This window comes from Halichoeres trimaculatus, unplaced genomic scaffold, assembly GCF_033239565.1.
Source record: "Halichoeres trimaculatus isolate MK-OKI-2021-1 unplaced genomic scaffold, fHalTri1.1 fHalTri1_scaffold_16, whole genome shotgun sequence".
Classification (NCBI taxonomy): Eukaryota; Metazoa; Chordata; class Actinopteri; order Labriformes; family Labridae; genus Halichoeres; species Halichoeres trimaculatus.
Window position 1 is genome coordinate 5,741,601 of NW_027437194.1, and position 15,081 is coordinate 5,756,681.

At 41.4% G+C, this 15,081-nt stretch overlaps 1 protein-coding gene across 2 annotated transcripts in view; it reads right to left on the reverse strand.

Moving 5' to 3' along the window:
• tln1 (talin 1) overlaps positions 1-15,081 on the reverse strand; it is a 60,944-nt gene that overhangs the window by 26,915 nt on the left and 18,948 nt on the right. For both annotated transcript variants that reach the window (XM_074689895.1, XM_074689896.1), the window contains 22 exons: positions 13,968-14,130; positions 13,126-13,223; positions 10,765-10,894; positions 10,484-10,636; positions 10,230-10,372; positions 9,976-10,103; positions 8,686-8,746; positions 8,487-8,591; positions 8,190-8,345; positions 7,874-7,975; positions 7,703-7,779; positions 6,036-6,216; positions 5,843-5,956; positions 5,643-5,751; positions 5,319-5,527; positions 5,095-5,193; positions 2,582-2,749; positions 2,203-2,497; positions 1,953-2,119; positions 1,720-1,848; positions 1,424-1,537; positions 2-115 (listed from right to left, as the gene is read on the reverse strand). In XM_074689895.1, coding sequence (XP_074545996.1) covers positions 2-115; positions 1,424-1,537; positions 1,720-1,848; positions 1,953-2,119; positions 2,203-2,497; positions 2,582-2,749; positions 5,095-5,193; positions 5,319-5,527; positions 5,643-5,751; positions 5,843-5,956; positions 6,036-6,216; positions 7,703-7,779; positions 7,874-7,975; positions 8,190-8,345; positions 8,487-8,591; positions 8,686-8,746; positions 9,976-10,103; positions 10,230-10,372; positions 10,484-10,636; positions 10,765-10,894; positions 13,126-13,223; positions 13,968-14,097 — 2,982 coding nt within the window. In that variant the 5' untranslated portion in view covers positions 14,098-14,130. The remainder of the gene's footprint in view (position 1; positions 116-1,423; positions 1,538-1,719; positions 1,849-1,952; positions 2,120-2,202; positions 2,498-2,581; positions 2,750-5,094; positions 5,194-5,318; positions 5,528-5,642; positions 5,752-5,842; positions 5,957-6,035; positions 6,217-7,702; positions 7,780-7,873; positions 7,976-8,189; positions 8,346-8,486; positions 8,592-8,685; positions 8,747-9,975; positions 10,104-10,229; positions 10,373-10,483; positions 10,637-10,764; positions 10,895-13,125; positions 13,224-13,967; positions 14,131-15,081) is intronic.

Consider the following 15,081-nt stretch of genomic DNA (forward strand, 5'->3'; position numbering starts at 1 on the left):
CCTGCAGGAAGTTTTGTGAGGCGCTGATGAGAGCAAGCTGAGCGCTGGGACTGTCAGGCTGCGACTGACTTCCTCTGACCCCCTGAACCAGCTGAGGGATCTGCTCTGCTACCACCTGGTGTTAGAACACACAAAGAACAGGTATTTAACATTTATGTTCGTTCTTACAGGTATAAACAGTTCATGTCTGCTCTATTGTATTCATGTTTTCAGAGATAAACAAAGACAGGTTCACCCAAAGCTTTCTTACACTACACGTCATGTTCATTGACAGTGTTAGGAATACTTTTACTTTTTCCAGTAACGGGTAATCTTATTAATTACTGTTTCAACTGACACTGTTTTTACCTGCAGTGAAATGTGGAGTGTTACTATGTATCCGACCTGGCTCATTCAGCTCGTCTTTAACAAAGAGCTGATGCTGAAGTAAACTTCTGAGTGACAAATATCTCACAGCTACCTGTGTGTGTCTGTGTAACCTGCAGTCAGAGAGGATCTCATGCAGCAACCTTGGATCAAACCAACTTGATGCCGACTTGTTTTGACTTGAAAAAATATTAAAGATGACTGGACTACACTTAAAGAAGGGGTTAATCAGGAGAAATTACAAGTCAGGTAAAGAGTGGTCTAGGTCAAGGGTCTACAACATGTGGCTCTGGAGCCTCATACGACTCTTTGACTCCTTTGCAGTGGCTCCTAGTAGCTTTAAAAAATATAAGTGAAAAAAGGAATTTTCATTTTTCTTAAAGAGGATATTACTGATATTTGGCAGTACATTAGCAAAAAACAAAAAACAGATGAGTAAAGCGATATTATGTAATCAAATTTAAGTTTGCTTTCAAAAACTTTAAATTTTTTCAAATTAATAAAATTTATTTTTTTTAAATATTTTGCAAATTTTATGAAATTAGAATTTTTCAAAATTTTTGAAAGTTCTTTTTTTTTTTAAATTGGGGATTTTTTTTTTAATTTCAAAAATCATTTGGAAATATCAAGAAAAAAATAAATTTCCAATTCTTTTTAAATGTGCAAATATTTAAAATCCTAAATTTATTTGAACTCTTGCAAATTTTTGAAATTTCCATTTTTTTGTTTCAAATTTTTTCAAATTTTTAAATTACAGAAATTTTTGAAAGTTGTGCAAATTTTTCAAATTTCGGTTTTTCAAATTTTTTGAAAATTTATTACAAATAAAAAAAAAGTAATCACATGAACAATTTCATAAATTCAAAAAAACTACTAGTTATGATAATTATTTATTATATTTTAACGCATTTTTTTTTTTCCACTGGTGACTAATTACATTTATAACGCAGTAATTTACTCATTCAAATATGTTTTTTTTTTTAAAGCAACAAATGACTACAACTTATATTTTTTTTTAATAATTTTCCCAACACTGTGCATTAATAGTGTTTGTTACCTTGCAGCTCTGGACCAGTTGTTGCTGAGCTGCCTGGTTCTTGTTGGATGAAGCGGCGTGTTGAGCTGCAGCAATCGTCTGAGTCGCTGCTGCCGCCGCCTGTTTGGCTGCGTTCTGATAGGAGAAAAAAATACACACACACAAATGTTAGCTGATTATAATCGAGCAGAGACGGTGAACATTCACCTCTTTGTCCACTAGAGGGCACTGTTCCTTTCTTTCAGAGTCTACCTGTGGAGCTCCTTCCTCTGATCAACACAACTTAAACTCCCTGAAGACTTCAAACATCCTCTTACCTCCAGCTTGTTGACGAGTCGCTTCTTGATGGCGTTCTGTGCGGCTGCGTTTGTTGCCATGCGGAGACCTTCTGCTGCTTCCCTGAGCTTCTGCTGCTGCTCCTCACTGTCAGGGTTCGCTGCTGCTCCCTGAACACACACACACACACACACACACAAATGTGAAAATTTAACTTAAAAAACACTTGCGAATCTGTGATAATGATAAAAGAACAGTGTTGTGTGTCACCGACCTTCGCAGCCTCCACCATCTTGGCGGTGGCGTCAGCCAGCAGTTTGGCAGCTGACAGCAGTTTACGAGAGTTCTCCAGGTCTGACTCCGCCTCAGCGTCCATCTTGATGGCGTTGACTAGATCAGAAGTGGCCTGAGCAAGGATACGAGCCTGACGCACCATCTCACCTGGAGGAGACAGGAAGTGTGTGATTCTGAGGATAGACGTCACCTGTAGGTCACCTGTAGGTCTAAGTTTGATCTCCACCCACCTGCATCTCCCATGGAACTGAAGATGTTCTCCGTCACATCCAGGATTCGATCCGTAGCCTCCCCGTGTCGTCCAATCGGGTGTCCTCCACTGGCGTACTGCTTGATGTGCTGCAGCAGCTCATTCAGCGCCTGGGTCACACCTGTGGCAGCCACACCCACCTGCTTCAGGAGCCCCTCATCATTGGTCGCTCCCTGTGACGCCTCCACGCAGCCCTCCACCGACTTCGCCACCAGCTTCCCTGCCTCGATCAGCTGCTCCTGACACACCGGGGAGCTGATGGTGGGAGCCACCACCTGGAGGACACACGGTACATTCACTTACTGCAGGAAATCTCACGCACAGAATCCAGGTGTGTTTTCTCTCTCAGGTGAACTCACCCGGGTGCAGGCCACCAACTGCGACGTGGAGAGAGCGCACTGCGTGGCTGCGGCGATGACTCGGTTCTGCTGGGCAGAGTCCTCGCTCTTCTGAGCCACGTTTTTGGCTTTCAGCACCAGAGCTGCTGCTGCGTTAGCCACTGCTTTGGCTAGCTGCATTAGCATGTCCTGCAGCAAAAGAGACGCATTAGTTAACGTAGCTTAGCAAGAGTCAGATTTAAACAGGAAGGATGGTGACAGGGCTGAAAGAAATTAGTGTTTCGAATAACAGAGATTACAAGATTACCCACTACCAGAGACAGATTACACTGGGGAACAATTTGTGAAAACTTCTTGTTGAGTTAGATTTTATGCTGATTCAAACTAAATTTGTCATGCTAATTCCAAAATTGCAGTCAATTTTTTCTGACACTTCAAGTTTTTTCTCCATAGCTTACCCTCCAGATAAGCAAAACTCCACTGATCCATGTAAAATCAAACCATGTTTAGGTACCTAAATGCATCATTGTGACTAGGGATGGGTACCTTTCACATTTGAAACGATATGGTACCGATGCACGGGACCTGACAATCAATACCTGTACTCAACTGCACCAATTTTCTGTACTTTTTTGTGTTTATGTGGTAAAAAATATCACTTTGTTGAATAATGAAACATTTTTTAAATCAAACATATTTATTCTTTAATATATAACCTTGCAATGCTGTGTTCGTGTCCAGCATGGAAAATCACCTACTCTTCCACTCCCTCACAGTCACAAGGATGTGTTTAGGTACCTAAACATGGTACCTTTTGATTTTACTTGGACTAGTACCCGGTACTTTTGACAGAATTTGGTCGGTACCTATAAAAGTACCAAATTCATTACCTATCCCTAATTGCAGGGCTCTCAAGTGTCACGCATTGAGCGCGACAGTCACTCTTTTGGGTCTTTTGTCATGCACTCCCTCCACACATCGTATTTCTCACGCTGACAATATGCACACAGAGCATCTTTAGACTTGACTTGGACTCGTGAACAATCATTATGATCTCTCTTTTCCTGGCGTATAAACATTAGGGAAACCCTGAAATGTCTGATCAGCTATGACGCATCATGGATATGACATCTGATGCCACCACGATCCGCTTTGTGGACTATACGCTCGATATCTTCCATTTAAAGTGTGGCTGTTACTGTTGTTGTCTGACAGTAATGTCATTTTACAGTGCAGTTGATGTACGTGTGAATATCTGACCTAAATACCTCCCGAAACGCTCGGCGTCTTGGGGTTTCTTTTTATTATCATGTAGTATTTATTGTTGTGATATGTTTAGGGCTGTCACATCCTAAAGTAGCAGTGGATTGAGGTGAAAAGTTATGAAAGACCCCCATTCCTATAACCCGCGGGGTTATGGGAACCATTGAGTACTGATTGCCAGATATCGGGCACCAGTGCCATTTCATTTCAAATCTGAAAGGTATCCATCCCTAAGTAAGACTTGCCAACTGATTACGATTGGACTCATCTACAGCTACATGGCGACTTGTTTGAGCAGCTCCCAATAGATCAGTACTATTAATATCTGCTAACAGAAAGCTAGCATGGTAAGAATTAAGAAGATTTGTGCTTTTCTCTTAACCTCGTAACTATGGGCATACTGTTGTAAGTTCTATTTCATTTTGTGCTGATTTTTTAGTTTTCAAAGCTTGTAACTATTCCATCTTAGTGTTTTATTCACATAGGTATATATATTTCCTTTGTTTCAGATCATGTCTGCTCATGTAGCTCTCCCAGTAGCTATATCCTTTGGAAAAACATAATAGTGTTAAATAAACATTGCAGTCATGCCTGTTTCTTTCATATTTTATTGAATTTCAATGTTTAAAGACTTTTATTAAACAAGCACATATCTGTTAAGAAATGTGTTTTTCATACTTTTTAAGAATAGTTCAAAAACCTGACGTGATAGAGAAAAACTGAGATCAGTTTTGGATTCTGCACATAAAAATAAGTTAAAAACAGCTGTCAGACCTAACTCAACAAAAACTGTGTTCCCCAGTGTGATCAGAAGACGACATCACTAAGGCCACGCCCACTTCCCCGATACAGTCCATAGTCAGAACTATAACCTGCTGAAGGAAGACTTTTATTTTGTAGGGATGAATTAGGAGGAAGTCTGTTAGCTCACCCTGTTGAGGACTGCTCATTGAAATATGATTGACAGATTAAATCTGAGTTTCCTGGACAGATTAAGAGGTGATTGGCTGATTCATGGTCTGAGATTGATCAGGTTTGTTTTTTATCTTTCGGTTTCGGTGTGTTACCATCATGTGAGAGTACAAGCTGACTCTCCATTGGTTCCTTCTGACTGATCCTCTGCCTACAAACTTACACAGGTACACATCAAACACACACTTAAAAACACACACTTTGAAATGCAATGCTGAGTTCAGACACGCCTGACGGTCTTGGTGTTGAAGACGTTTGCGTTATAAACAGAAGAAGCTGCTTTGAAATCAGACGCTCACCTGGAACTGAGGGTCTGTGTCCGTCTCTCCGATGTGGGACAGCAGCTCCCCGCTGGCCTGACCCACGTTTCCTGCAGCCTGCAGCAGGTTCTGCCGAGGCTACGAAACAGACAGAGGAGAGAGTAACATGTCTATAAATCTAGATCTATGTGTCCCTGTCTGTTTGTATGAATACACAGGAAACTGACACCTCCACATGTTTCTCTCACAGGTGTTTTCAGTACCTCGGTGTTAGCAGGTTGGGCCGTCTTCAACATGTCAGAAACAGCACCAGCCAGGTTTTTGGCGGCTCCCAGCAGCTGCTGACCGTTCCCTCCTTCATCATCCATCAGAGCTGCCAGCAGCTTCACGCCCTTCGACATCTCCGTAAGGTTGGAGGAGATGGTGGTAACGGCACAGCCCACAGCGGTGTAATCTGTCTCCGCAGGGTCACCTGAGGACACGAAAGTAAAACACAAAATAAAAACACCAAATAGTTCAACCTTAAAGATTAAAATCAGGGACATGCAACACAGTATGGTACAGAGTTTGTTTTCAGGTGTGAGTACCTGCTGTGAGGTTGACCATGGAGGCAGTGCCTGCTGTGATAGCATCCACCTGAGAGTGGATCTCGTGTTTGGATTCGTCCATTTTGTTTTTACGCCACGCCTGAGACGCCTGAAAAGAGTAAAAGAGAGCATATTGAAAGTTTTTCCAACAAACTAAAGTAAAGAAAGGGTTAGCTCATTAATTAAGGGTTAAATCTTACAGCATCTGTTCCCAGAGGTGGCAGAGTGTCAAAGTCATCCAGAGAGGCCTGAGCCGCCTGCACCGCCTGCATGCTGGAGTTAATGGTCCCAGTCAGAGCCTGCTGGGCCGAAGTCTGCAGACACAGAAAATAAAGGTTGTAGATACGACAGCTTATTAGAAATAACACACAACAGTGTGACTGTGAGTGTTACCAGAGGGGGCATGTGTCCACGGTGCATCTGTCCACTGGTGATGTGCTGTTTGGCCTGAGGCATGGAGCCCATCTGGAAACTCTCGGGTCCTCCAGCTCCAGACCTCATGATGGCGGGCAGAGCCACGGAGCCCGTCTCCACCTTCCCCACCCTGTTGAACTGCTGCTGCAACACCGTGGACCTGACGTAGAAAGGTGTTTTTTACAAATTAACTCAGAGGAGGGAAATACATGACAACTGTCATCACTGGGGACATTCTTAACACTTGACACAGATCCGCCATCATAATTTACATCTGTAAACGCCTATCAGGAAAAACATAACACTTGTAAAAACTAAGGGTAAAACCTTAAAACTGTAAACAACTGAAGTAAAACTCTACTCCTATAAACATCTTGGTAAATATTTTTAATAAACCTGTAAAACCTGGGGTAGTATTTTACAGCTGTAAAAATAAGGGGGACTATTTTACAGGGGTAAACATCTGCAATGATATTTTAAACTTTTAAAAATCTGGGGAAATATTGGATACATCTAAACACTTGAGGCAATATTTTAAATCTGTAAACATCTGGGTAATATTTTACGTTTGCAAACACCTGGGATAAAAATTTACAGCTGTAAAAAAAGGAAGGTAATATTTTACACTTGTAAAGAACCCAGTGCAATACTCAGCACTTGTAAAGCAATGGGATAATTTAGCACAGTTAACAGCTAGAACAACATTTTTACAACTGTAAATACCTACGGTACTACTTTACGGTACACCTTTGAACACCTGTGGTGATACTATACTGCTGTAAAAATATGGGGTTATATTTTATAACTCAAAATATCTAGGGTAATAATTTATACCTGTAAACATCTGGGTTGATACTTTACACCTGTAAAAATGTGGGGTAATATTGGAAATATCTAAACAATTGGAGTAATTTTTACACCTGTAAAAACCTGGGGCAATACTTAAAACTTGAAAAGTTTAGTAACAGTAAAAAGTGATAGTATAGCACAGTACACCTAGAAAAACATTTTTACAACTGTAAATACCTGGGATACCACTTAATGACTGTAATGCACTACTTTATATCGCTTAACACCTGAAGTGATATTTTACAGCTGTAAAAAATATGAACAAATATTTTATACCTGTACACATGTGGGATGATTCTTTACACCAATAAAAATGTGGGGTATTATTCAACACATCTAAACATCTGAGGTAATTTTTACACCTGTAGACACCTGGGGCAATACTTAACACTTGCAAAGCAATGTAATATTTTTTCACTGTAAACACCTAGAATAAGATTTTACAACTGTAAACACCTAAGATACTAGAATACGACTGTAACGACCTGCGACACTACTTTGCACTTGTAAAAATCTGGGGTAACATTGTAAAATTAGATCTCTTGCAGTGATTCTTTACATCTGTAAAAAAAACTTTGGTGATAGTTTACATCTGTAAAATTCTGCTTTTATACTCTAGAACTGTAAAGTCCAGCACAATATTTTATACTTGAAAACATCTGGGGTAAAACTTTACACTTGTAAACTTCTGGGCTGACACTTAACACCTCTAAACTCCCAGGATGGGTAATATTTTACACATGTAAAGCTTTGTATTAATACTGCAGCACTTCTCCACACTTGAAAGGCAGACTCACTTTTTAGGAGACACGGAGTCTTCCAGCATGGTGGACTCTTCATCTCCCTCCAGACCAAAATGATCCTTACTCTTTTTCTGTTCAACACAAACACAAGTACACAACGCCATGAATTATAGGTTTGTGTTTGTCTTGTGTGTGGTTGTGTGTGTGTGTTTATGTGTGTGTTACCTTTTTGAGGATAATATCGATGTATCCTGCGATCAGCTGAGCGATCTGCTCTCCTTCTGTGGTCTGGACAGAATAATACCCGTCCTGATAATCACCAAAGTCCTGCAACAACACACAAACAGGTGGTAAGTCATTCTTCATCAAACCATGATGCGCTGCCAGTTTAACACTGATGCAACCTGTTCAACTTGCACTGACACACACTCTTACATCACACACACACACACACATCATCATGTCTGAACAGAGCAGGAGAGGTTAAGTCCTGACATGCAGATCAGATCCATTACATGACCTCACTCTCTGTCTTTCTCACCAGGGTGAAGCTCTTGGGCGAGGCGGCCCAGCGTTTGATGTTGGTCAGGTTCCACTCCTGGATCACCTCCTTGGTCTTCTCGTCCACCCTCATCACGCTCTCCTTCGTGATGCCGAGGAGGCGAGGGACCAGCTTGTTTTTCCCCTTCATCTTCTCCTGCAGAGTTGAAAGAGCGGAGTATAAAAATGTTGGTTTATTTATGTTTAACTCTGTGAAAGAGGTCAGAATTGTCTTACAGTTAATCTCCAGGTGTTGTTAAATTCATCAGGCCCATCTGTGAGAGGAGTGTGTTCTCACCTTAACCAGGAAGAAAGAGACTCCGTATGTTTTCAGAGAGCGAGCTAGCTTGACGTAGCTGACTTTAGCCTCGATCTCTGTCATGTTCTGGTAGTTTTTGTGAGACTGCAAAGAGACAGGAAACACACAGAGGATTTAACTCCAACAGGTGACTCAACATCTCAAAATACACCTGACGAGTCAATGGACGTTAGGTTACCTGGAAGATCCTCTTCTCTCCTTTGTGCTTGATGTACTCTTTAGGCAGAAACTCCTTCAAACTGACGACCAAAAACATCAGATTCAGAAAACAGACACAGTGACAGCCCATAATAATCAGATAAGGTGAAGGATGGATGTAGGTAAAGGACACTCTTCACTTTAGTCAGCTTGAGAGGATAAAACACACACTTCGAGGATCTACCACCAAACTTTTTAAGCTTTGGCAGCCAGTCCTTGATTTAATTAACACTTTTCAGTTTCATAATAAAGCAAAGTGGAAGCTTTTCCTTTTTCTCATCTCATTATAAACATCTTTTTCCTTTTTTTGTTTTTTTAATTGTGTCTCTTGTGTTCAAGCCCTCTGAGTGTGTTTAAAACTGATGGTTAATATTATCTAGAATTGTACTTGTTGGAAGACCATGTTTTGTTGTTGCTTTGTTGATTTGTTAAATAAAAAAAGAAAAAATAAATAAATTCATCTTTTTTTAAATTGTTTTATTTATTTCATTTTTTTCCATTTTTATTTTATTTGTTTTGGCTCCTTACACTCGATTAAGAATATATTTGTGCTTTATTTACTTATATTATTTTATTTTATTTCATTTTATGTCATTTTATAATTATCATTATAACAGTAAATACTACTTTTATTTATGATCAATTATTTGCTTGTTTTTTTTCTATTTTATTTCATATATATATATAAAAACTGTATATTAAGTGGAGTAATGACACTGATACTCAAGTTTCACTTTCTTTTCTCTGCATTTGCTCCTCTCAATCGCTCATATGCTCATAGCTGTCTATCTATCTATCTATCTAGATAGATAGATAGATAGATAGATAGATAGATAGATAGATAGATAGATAGATAGATAGATAGATAGATAGATAGATAGATAGATAGATAGATAGATAGATAGATAGATAGCTGGATGGTTGGAACTTTGTCTCTTCTGCAGAAACAGACAGAAACAGAAAATTGTGTTTGGCATGGCTCCAAGTACAAATTTAAACAAACCACCACAATAAATCTTGCTTTGAATATTGGAAATGTATTGATTTTTTATCTTGTTTTATTCAGCGTACGTGTGAGAGGAAGTGTGCTTTCTTTATTATTTATTGTTATTGTTCCACTAATCTATTTTATTCATTTTTTAATTTTTTTTTTTTGCATCTATGAAGACATATGTATGCCTTTAAATTCAAAGCCAAAAATTGAGTTAAAGGAGTGTGGAAAAAATAAAAAAAAGGATGGATGGATGTAACCATGGAAACCAGTACTCACTCTAAGAATCCAGGCTTGTGCTTGGACTCATTGTGGTCCCCGAACTGGATCTGACACTGATAGCCTGCAAACTCACACGCCTTGTCGAAGGAGACCGGGTGAGAGCCGTTCAGGATGTCATCACGAGCCTGAAAACACAACACAATAAAATTTGTAGAGACTGGGCTCTGATTGGCTGAGGAGGCTTTTTAACGTTTTTAGTGACGTCAACATGAAGTTAGAGACTGAAACTCACAAATACGAGTGTGTTATACCTGTACGTAGAGCAGGTTCAGTTGGACCGGGTCTCTAGAGTCCACGTTCTGGTCTGAGTAGAAGAACTTCCTCCTGAGCAGAAGCATCTCGGTCTCCTCCACACCCTGCTCCCTCAGAGTCCGCCCGTGGTCCAACCAGTTCACTGAGAGGAAACAGGAAATCCAGTAAACTTCCCTCATGTTCTCCTGGGCTGTGTGTGTGGCAGAAAAAAAAGGTGTGTGTGTATGTGTGTATGTGTGTGTGTGTATCTTACACTCGTCGTCCGTGTGCAGCTTCTGCTTTAACTTCTCCATCTTCTTGTCGTCTCTCAGGAGAGTTTTGTCTCTCTTCAGTGTCCCCGTCGTCTCCTCCTTCTTCTCCTCACCGATGTCTCGCACCAACGAGTACTCGTCATAGTTAGTGATGCCTACACACACACACACACACACACACAAACACACACATTTAAAACTGACAAAGTCCTGGTGACATTAGGGCAGATATCAGCCAATCAGAAGACAGCACTGCTGTCCAGGTGAGACCATGCACACTGACCTATCCGGGCACAGATGGTCATCAGCATGTCACTGACAATCTTGGAGTCGTCCACCATGACAGTTTTCACGGTCCCGTCCAACATCCTGATCTTCAGAGGTCTCTGCTTCTTCTTGTACTCCAGAGTGTCCTGATGCACAACGGACCAATCAGAGCGCAGAAACTTACAGCCTACATTATCCAACAATACTTAATTTACCAATCTCTTTATCAATCTACCTACAATCAACTAAAACTCTTTATGATATCCAGATGAACTAGTGTGATATCGGAATATCATATCATGACCCAATACCTATAAAAGTTCCTAATTTGGTACTAGGGATGGAACGGTTTATGAAAAAAAAAAAAAAAAAACGCTTGATTTTCCTCACTAAGTTCAGTACACGTGTGCTTTATTTGGTTTGTGTTTTTCTCTTTTCTTCATTTTAAGACTCAGTTTGAAGCGAGTAGCTCCAGTCATACACATGCGCAACTCAAGGTGAAGGAGTACAGCAGGACACTTTGTAGGGAAGTGTGTGTGTTGTTTCCATGACGAGCGGAGAAGACAGAGTTAGAGGGTAGAAAGTACTTTGGTGTGGCGTGTGGTTCTGCTGTCTGGGAGCTCTTTAGATTTAGGCCTCGTTTACACGACAACGTTTCATCTAAAAACGCTAAAATGCAGCGAAAAAAATCTGCGTTTACACAGAAACGCAGAGGGACTGAAAACGCTGTAGTAAGAATGCCAGGCCTGTAGGTGGTGCTATAACTGTCTTGTCCAGAAGCTGCGTTTCGTAGGTCTCCACTGAAGTGAGGTTGGGGGATATTAAGTGCAAAAGTGGAGCAACAGATGCACATTTTGTATGAAGATAGTCAGCAGATTGAGCAGCACAAATGCGCTCGCACGAGGCGGAGTGTGTTGTCATCGTTTCCACTGAAAACGCCAGCTGACTGTTTACACGGCAATGGTGTCAGCAGGGTTCCAGAAAAATCCCACTCTGGCAGCTGTTTTCAAAAGTTTGCGTATGAGGTCAGCTGAAACACCGTTTCAGTGTAAACGCTAGGGGTGTAACCGTACACAAAAATCACAGTTCGGTACGTACCTTGGTTTTAGGGTCACGGTTCGGTACATTTTTGGTACAGTATTGAACAATGAAAAAACCATTTGCTTGTTTAGCATGTTTATCAAACCAGAAACTTGCCATTATACAGCGAGGGGGGAGGCTCTTCAAGCTCTGGTTGGTCGTTAGCAGCAGCCATGATGCACAATTCAGACACAAGCTCCTGTGGCTACAGAAACTCTTTGATATTCATCTTCTGATTGGCTCACCGTGAGACGTCACGTCCACATGATATGCACATGATCACAAAGCATGAATCACAGACCACTTTCCTCATGAATATTAAAACACCTTCCCTGCTCAGCCAACCATAGACGATTACTTACGTGAATATTAAAGATCCATGTGCAGCGGCTAACGTAAACTTACTGTGCTGTTCGAATACAGCACTGTACCGAACCGAATGGCATTATGGAGCGGTTCGGCACAGATGCATGTACCGTTACACCCCTAGTAAACGCGTGGCTGAAATGCAATAAAACTTTTGCGTTTCACCCTAAAACCGTTGTCGTGTAAACGGCCCCTTAGTGTGAGCTCTGATGGCTGCTGTAAGAAAGTGGAGGATAAAACCACAACAGAGTGTTGCCAACTAAGAGACTTTGTTGCTTCATTTAATAACTTTTCAGACCCCTCTGGTGAGTTTTTCCAAAGACGACAATTCTTGTGATTTTTCTGAGGTTAAAGCGTGTTTCGATCTCCTCAATGGTCAGCGTGTGAGTCCCTCCCCTATCCAAAACATAGAGACAGTCCTCCTCACTCACAGCGGATGAAATCATGTAAGTGTGTGTCTGTTAAAGTGACCTCTGGGACAGGCAATAGTGACTTTCCTTACTGAGGAGTTAGCATGTTGAAACTAGCAATGTTTCACTTAGCTTTAATGATGTTTGAAGTGAGAAACAACCTAATTTTTTAGGTTTTCATGACTATACATGAAAGAATTGATTAAAACTAATCTGTTAATAGTGGATTATTAGAGTCTATGGTCATCTGGGATGTTAAAAACCACAACAATGTAAACAAAAACGTGGATTTTGCGAACCGTTCCATCCCTACTCGCGTTATCTTTCAAATGAACATTTCTTATATTATCTGTATTATCAAACCTGGTCTGCATTAACTCCATTATTTACTGACAGCAGAGAAAAAGCTACGAGAAGTCGTGCAGCCTTTTTTGGTCTGACCAAGTTGGACGCTAAAACCTCTGAGTGTGTGTGTGTGTGTGCTGTCAGGTATGTGATGATATACAGAGTGTGTGACTGACTCCGTTCCTCAGCATGTAGTAGTCCAGAGCCTTCCCGGCTTCTAACCAGATCCCTTTCTTTGGGTCTTCATCGGACAGGAACAGGCCGTAGTCGTTTGCTGAGGAGGAGAAGGAGAGTGTTTGTTTATTCAGAGAGTCACATTAACATCTCTGGAAGAGTGTGTGTGTTAACAGGTCAGTGTGTTTCTGGGTCTTTGGTCTATGTATCAGGTTTCACGCTGAGTCTCTGACGCTAACACGGAGGAGAGGAGAGCGTCTCCTGCTCGTGGACTCGAGCGTGGGGAGAATGTGCTGAATGAGAGACAGGCTGAGACAGGTCACACACTCAGGGAGCAGATTATGTAAGGAGGCGGACCTCTACATGCAGAGAGAGGTCTTCACACACACACGGAGGACATCAATCACCTGCTGTCAGGTATTCTCTGCTGCTCATGTGTCGGTGTGTACAGACTGGAGGTGAGGGGGGGGCCTAGCTGAGTGGATAACAGGTTGCAGACAGTAAAGACAGGAGTGTGTCAGATGACCTGGATCAGAGTGATTCAGACCAGTTTTAACGTGTCTAAACCCCGTCTGAAGACTGAGGACTTACACACTCATCCCCGCTAAGTCGCTATGATTCCTGTTTTATCTGTAATGGATATTTTATCTCCATCTTAAAGCCCTTCATGGTTTAAACCCTCAAAGTGACAGAAAGATGAGGAATGCAAAAACCAGAGCCTGAAGGAGGAGTTAAGGTTCCTACTGCTCCTCAGCTCTGCATTCCTGAAAACATCCCCCACCAAAATTACAAGGTAGGAAAGATGTGTGTGTGTGTGTGTGAAGCTGTGAGTGTGTGTCCTCACGCTGTCCAAGCTGGGCCTCGGGGACTCTCTCCCTGATGATCCTGCAGGCGTCGTACACCATGGTGGAGGGCTCGAACTGCATCGTCTTCACCACGTTCCCCACGCCGATCTTCAGCGACAGCGCCACCATGATTACTGCTCTGCACCTACACCCCTATAACACCTACAGCAGCACACACATTATTAGTCACATGGTTTCACAGGAATTGTTTTTCATTTCTAACTCAGAGATAGCATCATGGTGTCTTCACACAGCAGCATCACAGTGTTAACAGACTTTGTCGCCCATTTAAATATCAATGTGTCAGTTAAACACAGCTTCAGCATCTGGGAAATGAAGTTTGGTAAAAGGAAGTGCTCTGACTGTCTGTGGCTATAAAGAGGAACAGCAAGAGCAGAATCAGCATAAACTTAAATATTCTCACTTTATAAAAAAGACGTATAACAAACAGACATTGTGTCTGTGACATCATTTATCTGCTGGTTCAAGAGGCGAGCTTTGAGCCTCCTCACTAACCGTTACAGGGTGTCCACCTGTCCGTCAGATAAGCCGTGCCTCTGATTGGGTAATCCTGTGATCTTAACCCTTAAAACCCTAAAGTTCCCCATTTAGGTGACTTCGAAGTTGCTCTGCAACAAAATACTTGAGGTTTAACTCTCTGAACAAATTTCACATGTGTTCCCTTTATCATGACACCAGAATGCTTCACATAGACCTTACAGATGCAGAGATACATTCTTTTCAACTTGTGTGTCAGTTTTCTAGCAGAGGCCCAAAAGAGAGGCCTGGGCTTAAGGGGTTAATACTTTCGAAACAGTGCAGCTAGGCTCCACTCTGATGGTTGTGGCAGCTCTGTCTTCTTTGTCCGTTTCTTGGTGTTTTTTCATCCCTTTTTTTCGTCATCATCACTTTGTATGGTTCTTTTCTTGGTCATGGACACCCAACTTTTTGTGTCTTCAGTGATGTTTTTACTATTTTTGCTCCTGTGTTTGTCTGGAGATCCTACATGTAACCATGTCTGCATTGTTTACATGTGAAATTAGCTGTTAGCAGCCTGTAGCATGTCAGTTAGAGGTGTCCCAGTCTGATATTGATATTGGATATCGGTCCGAT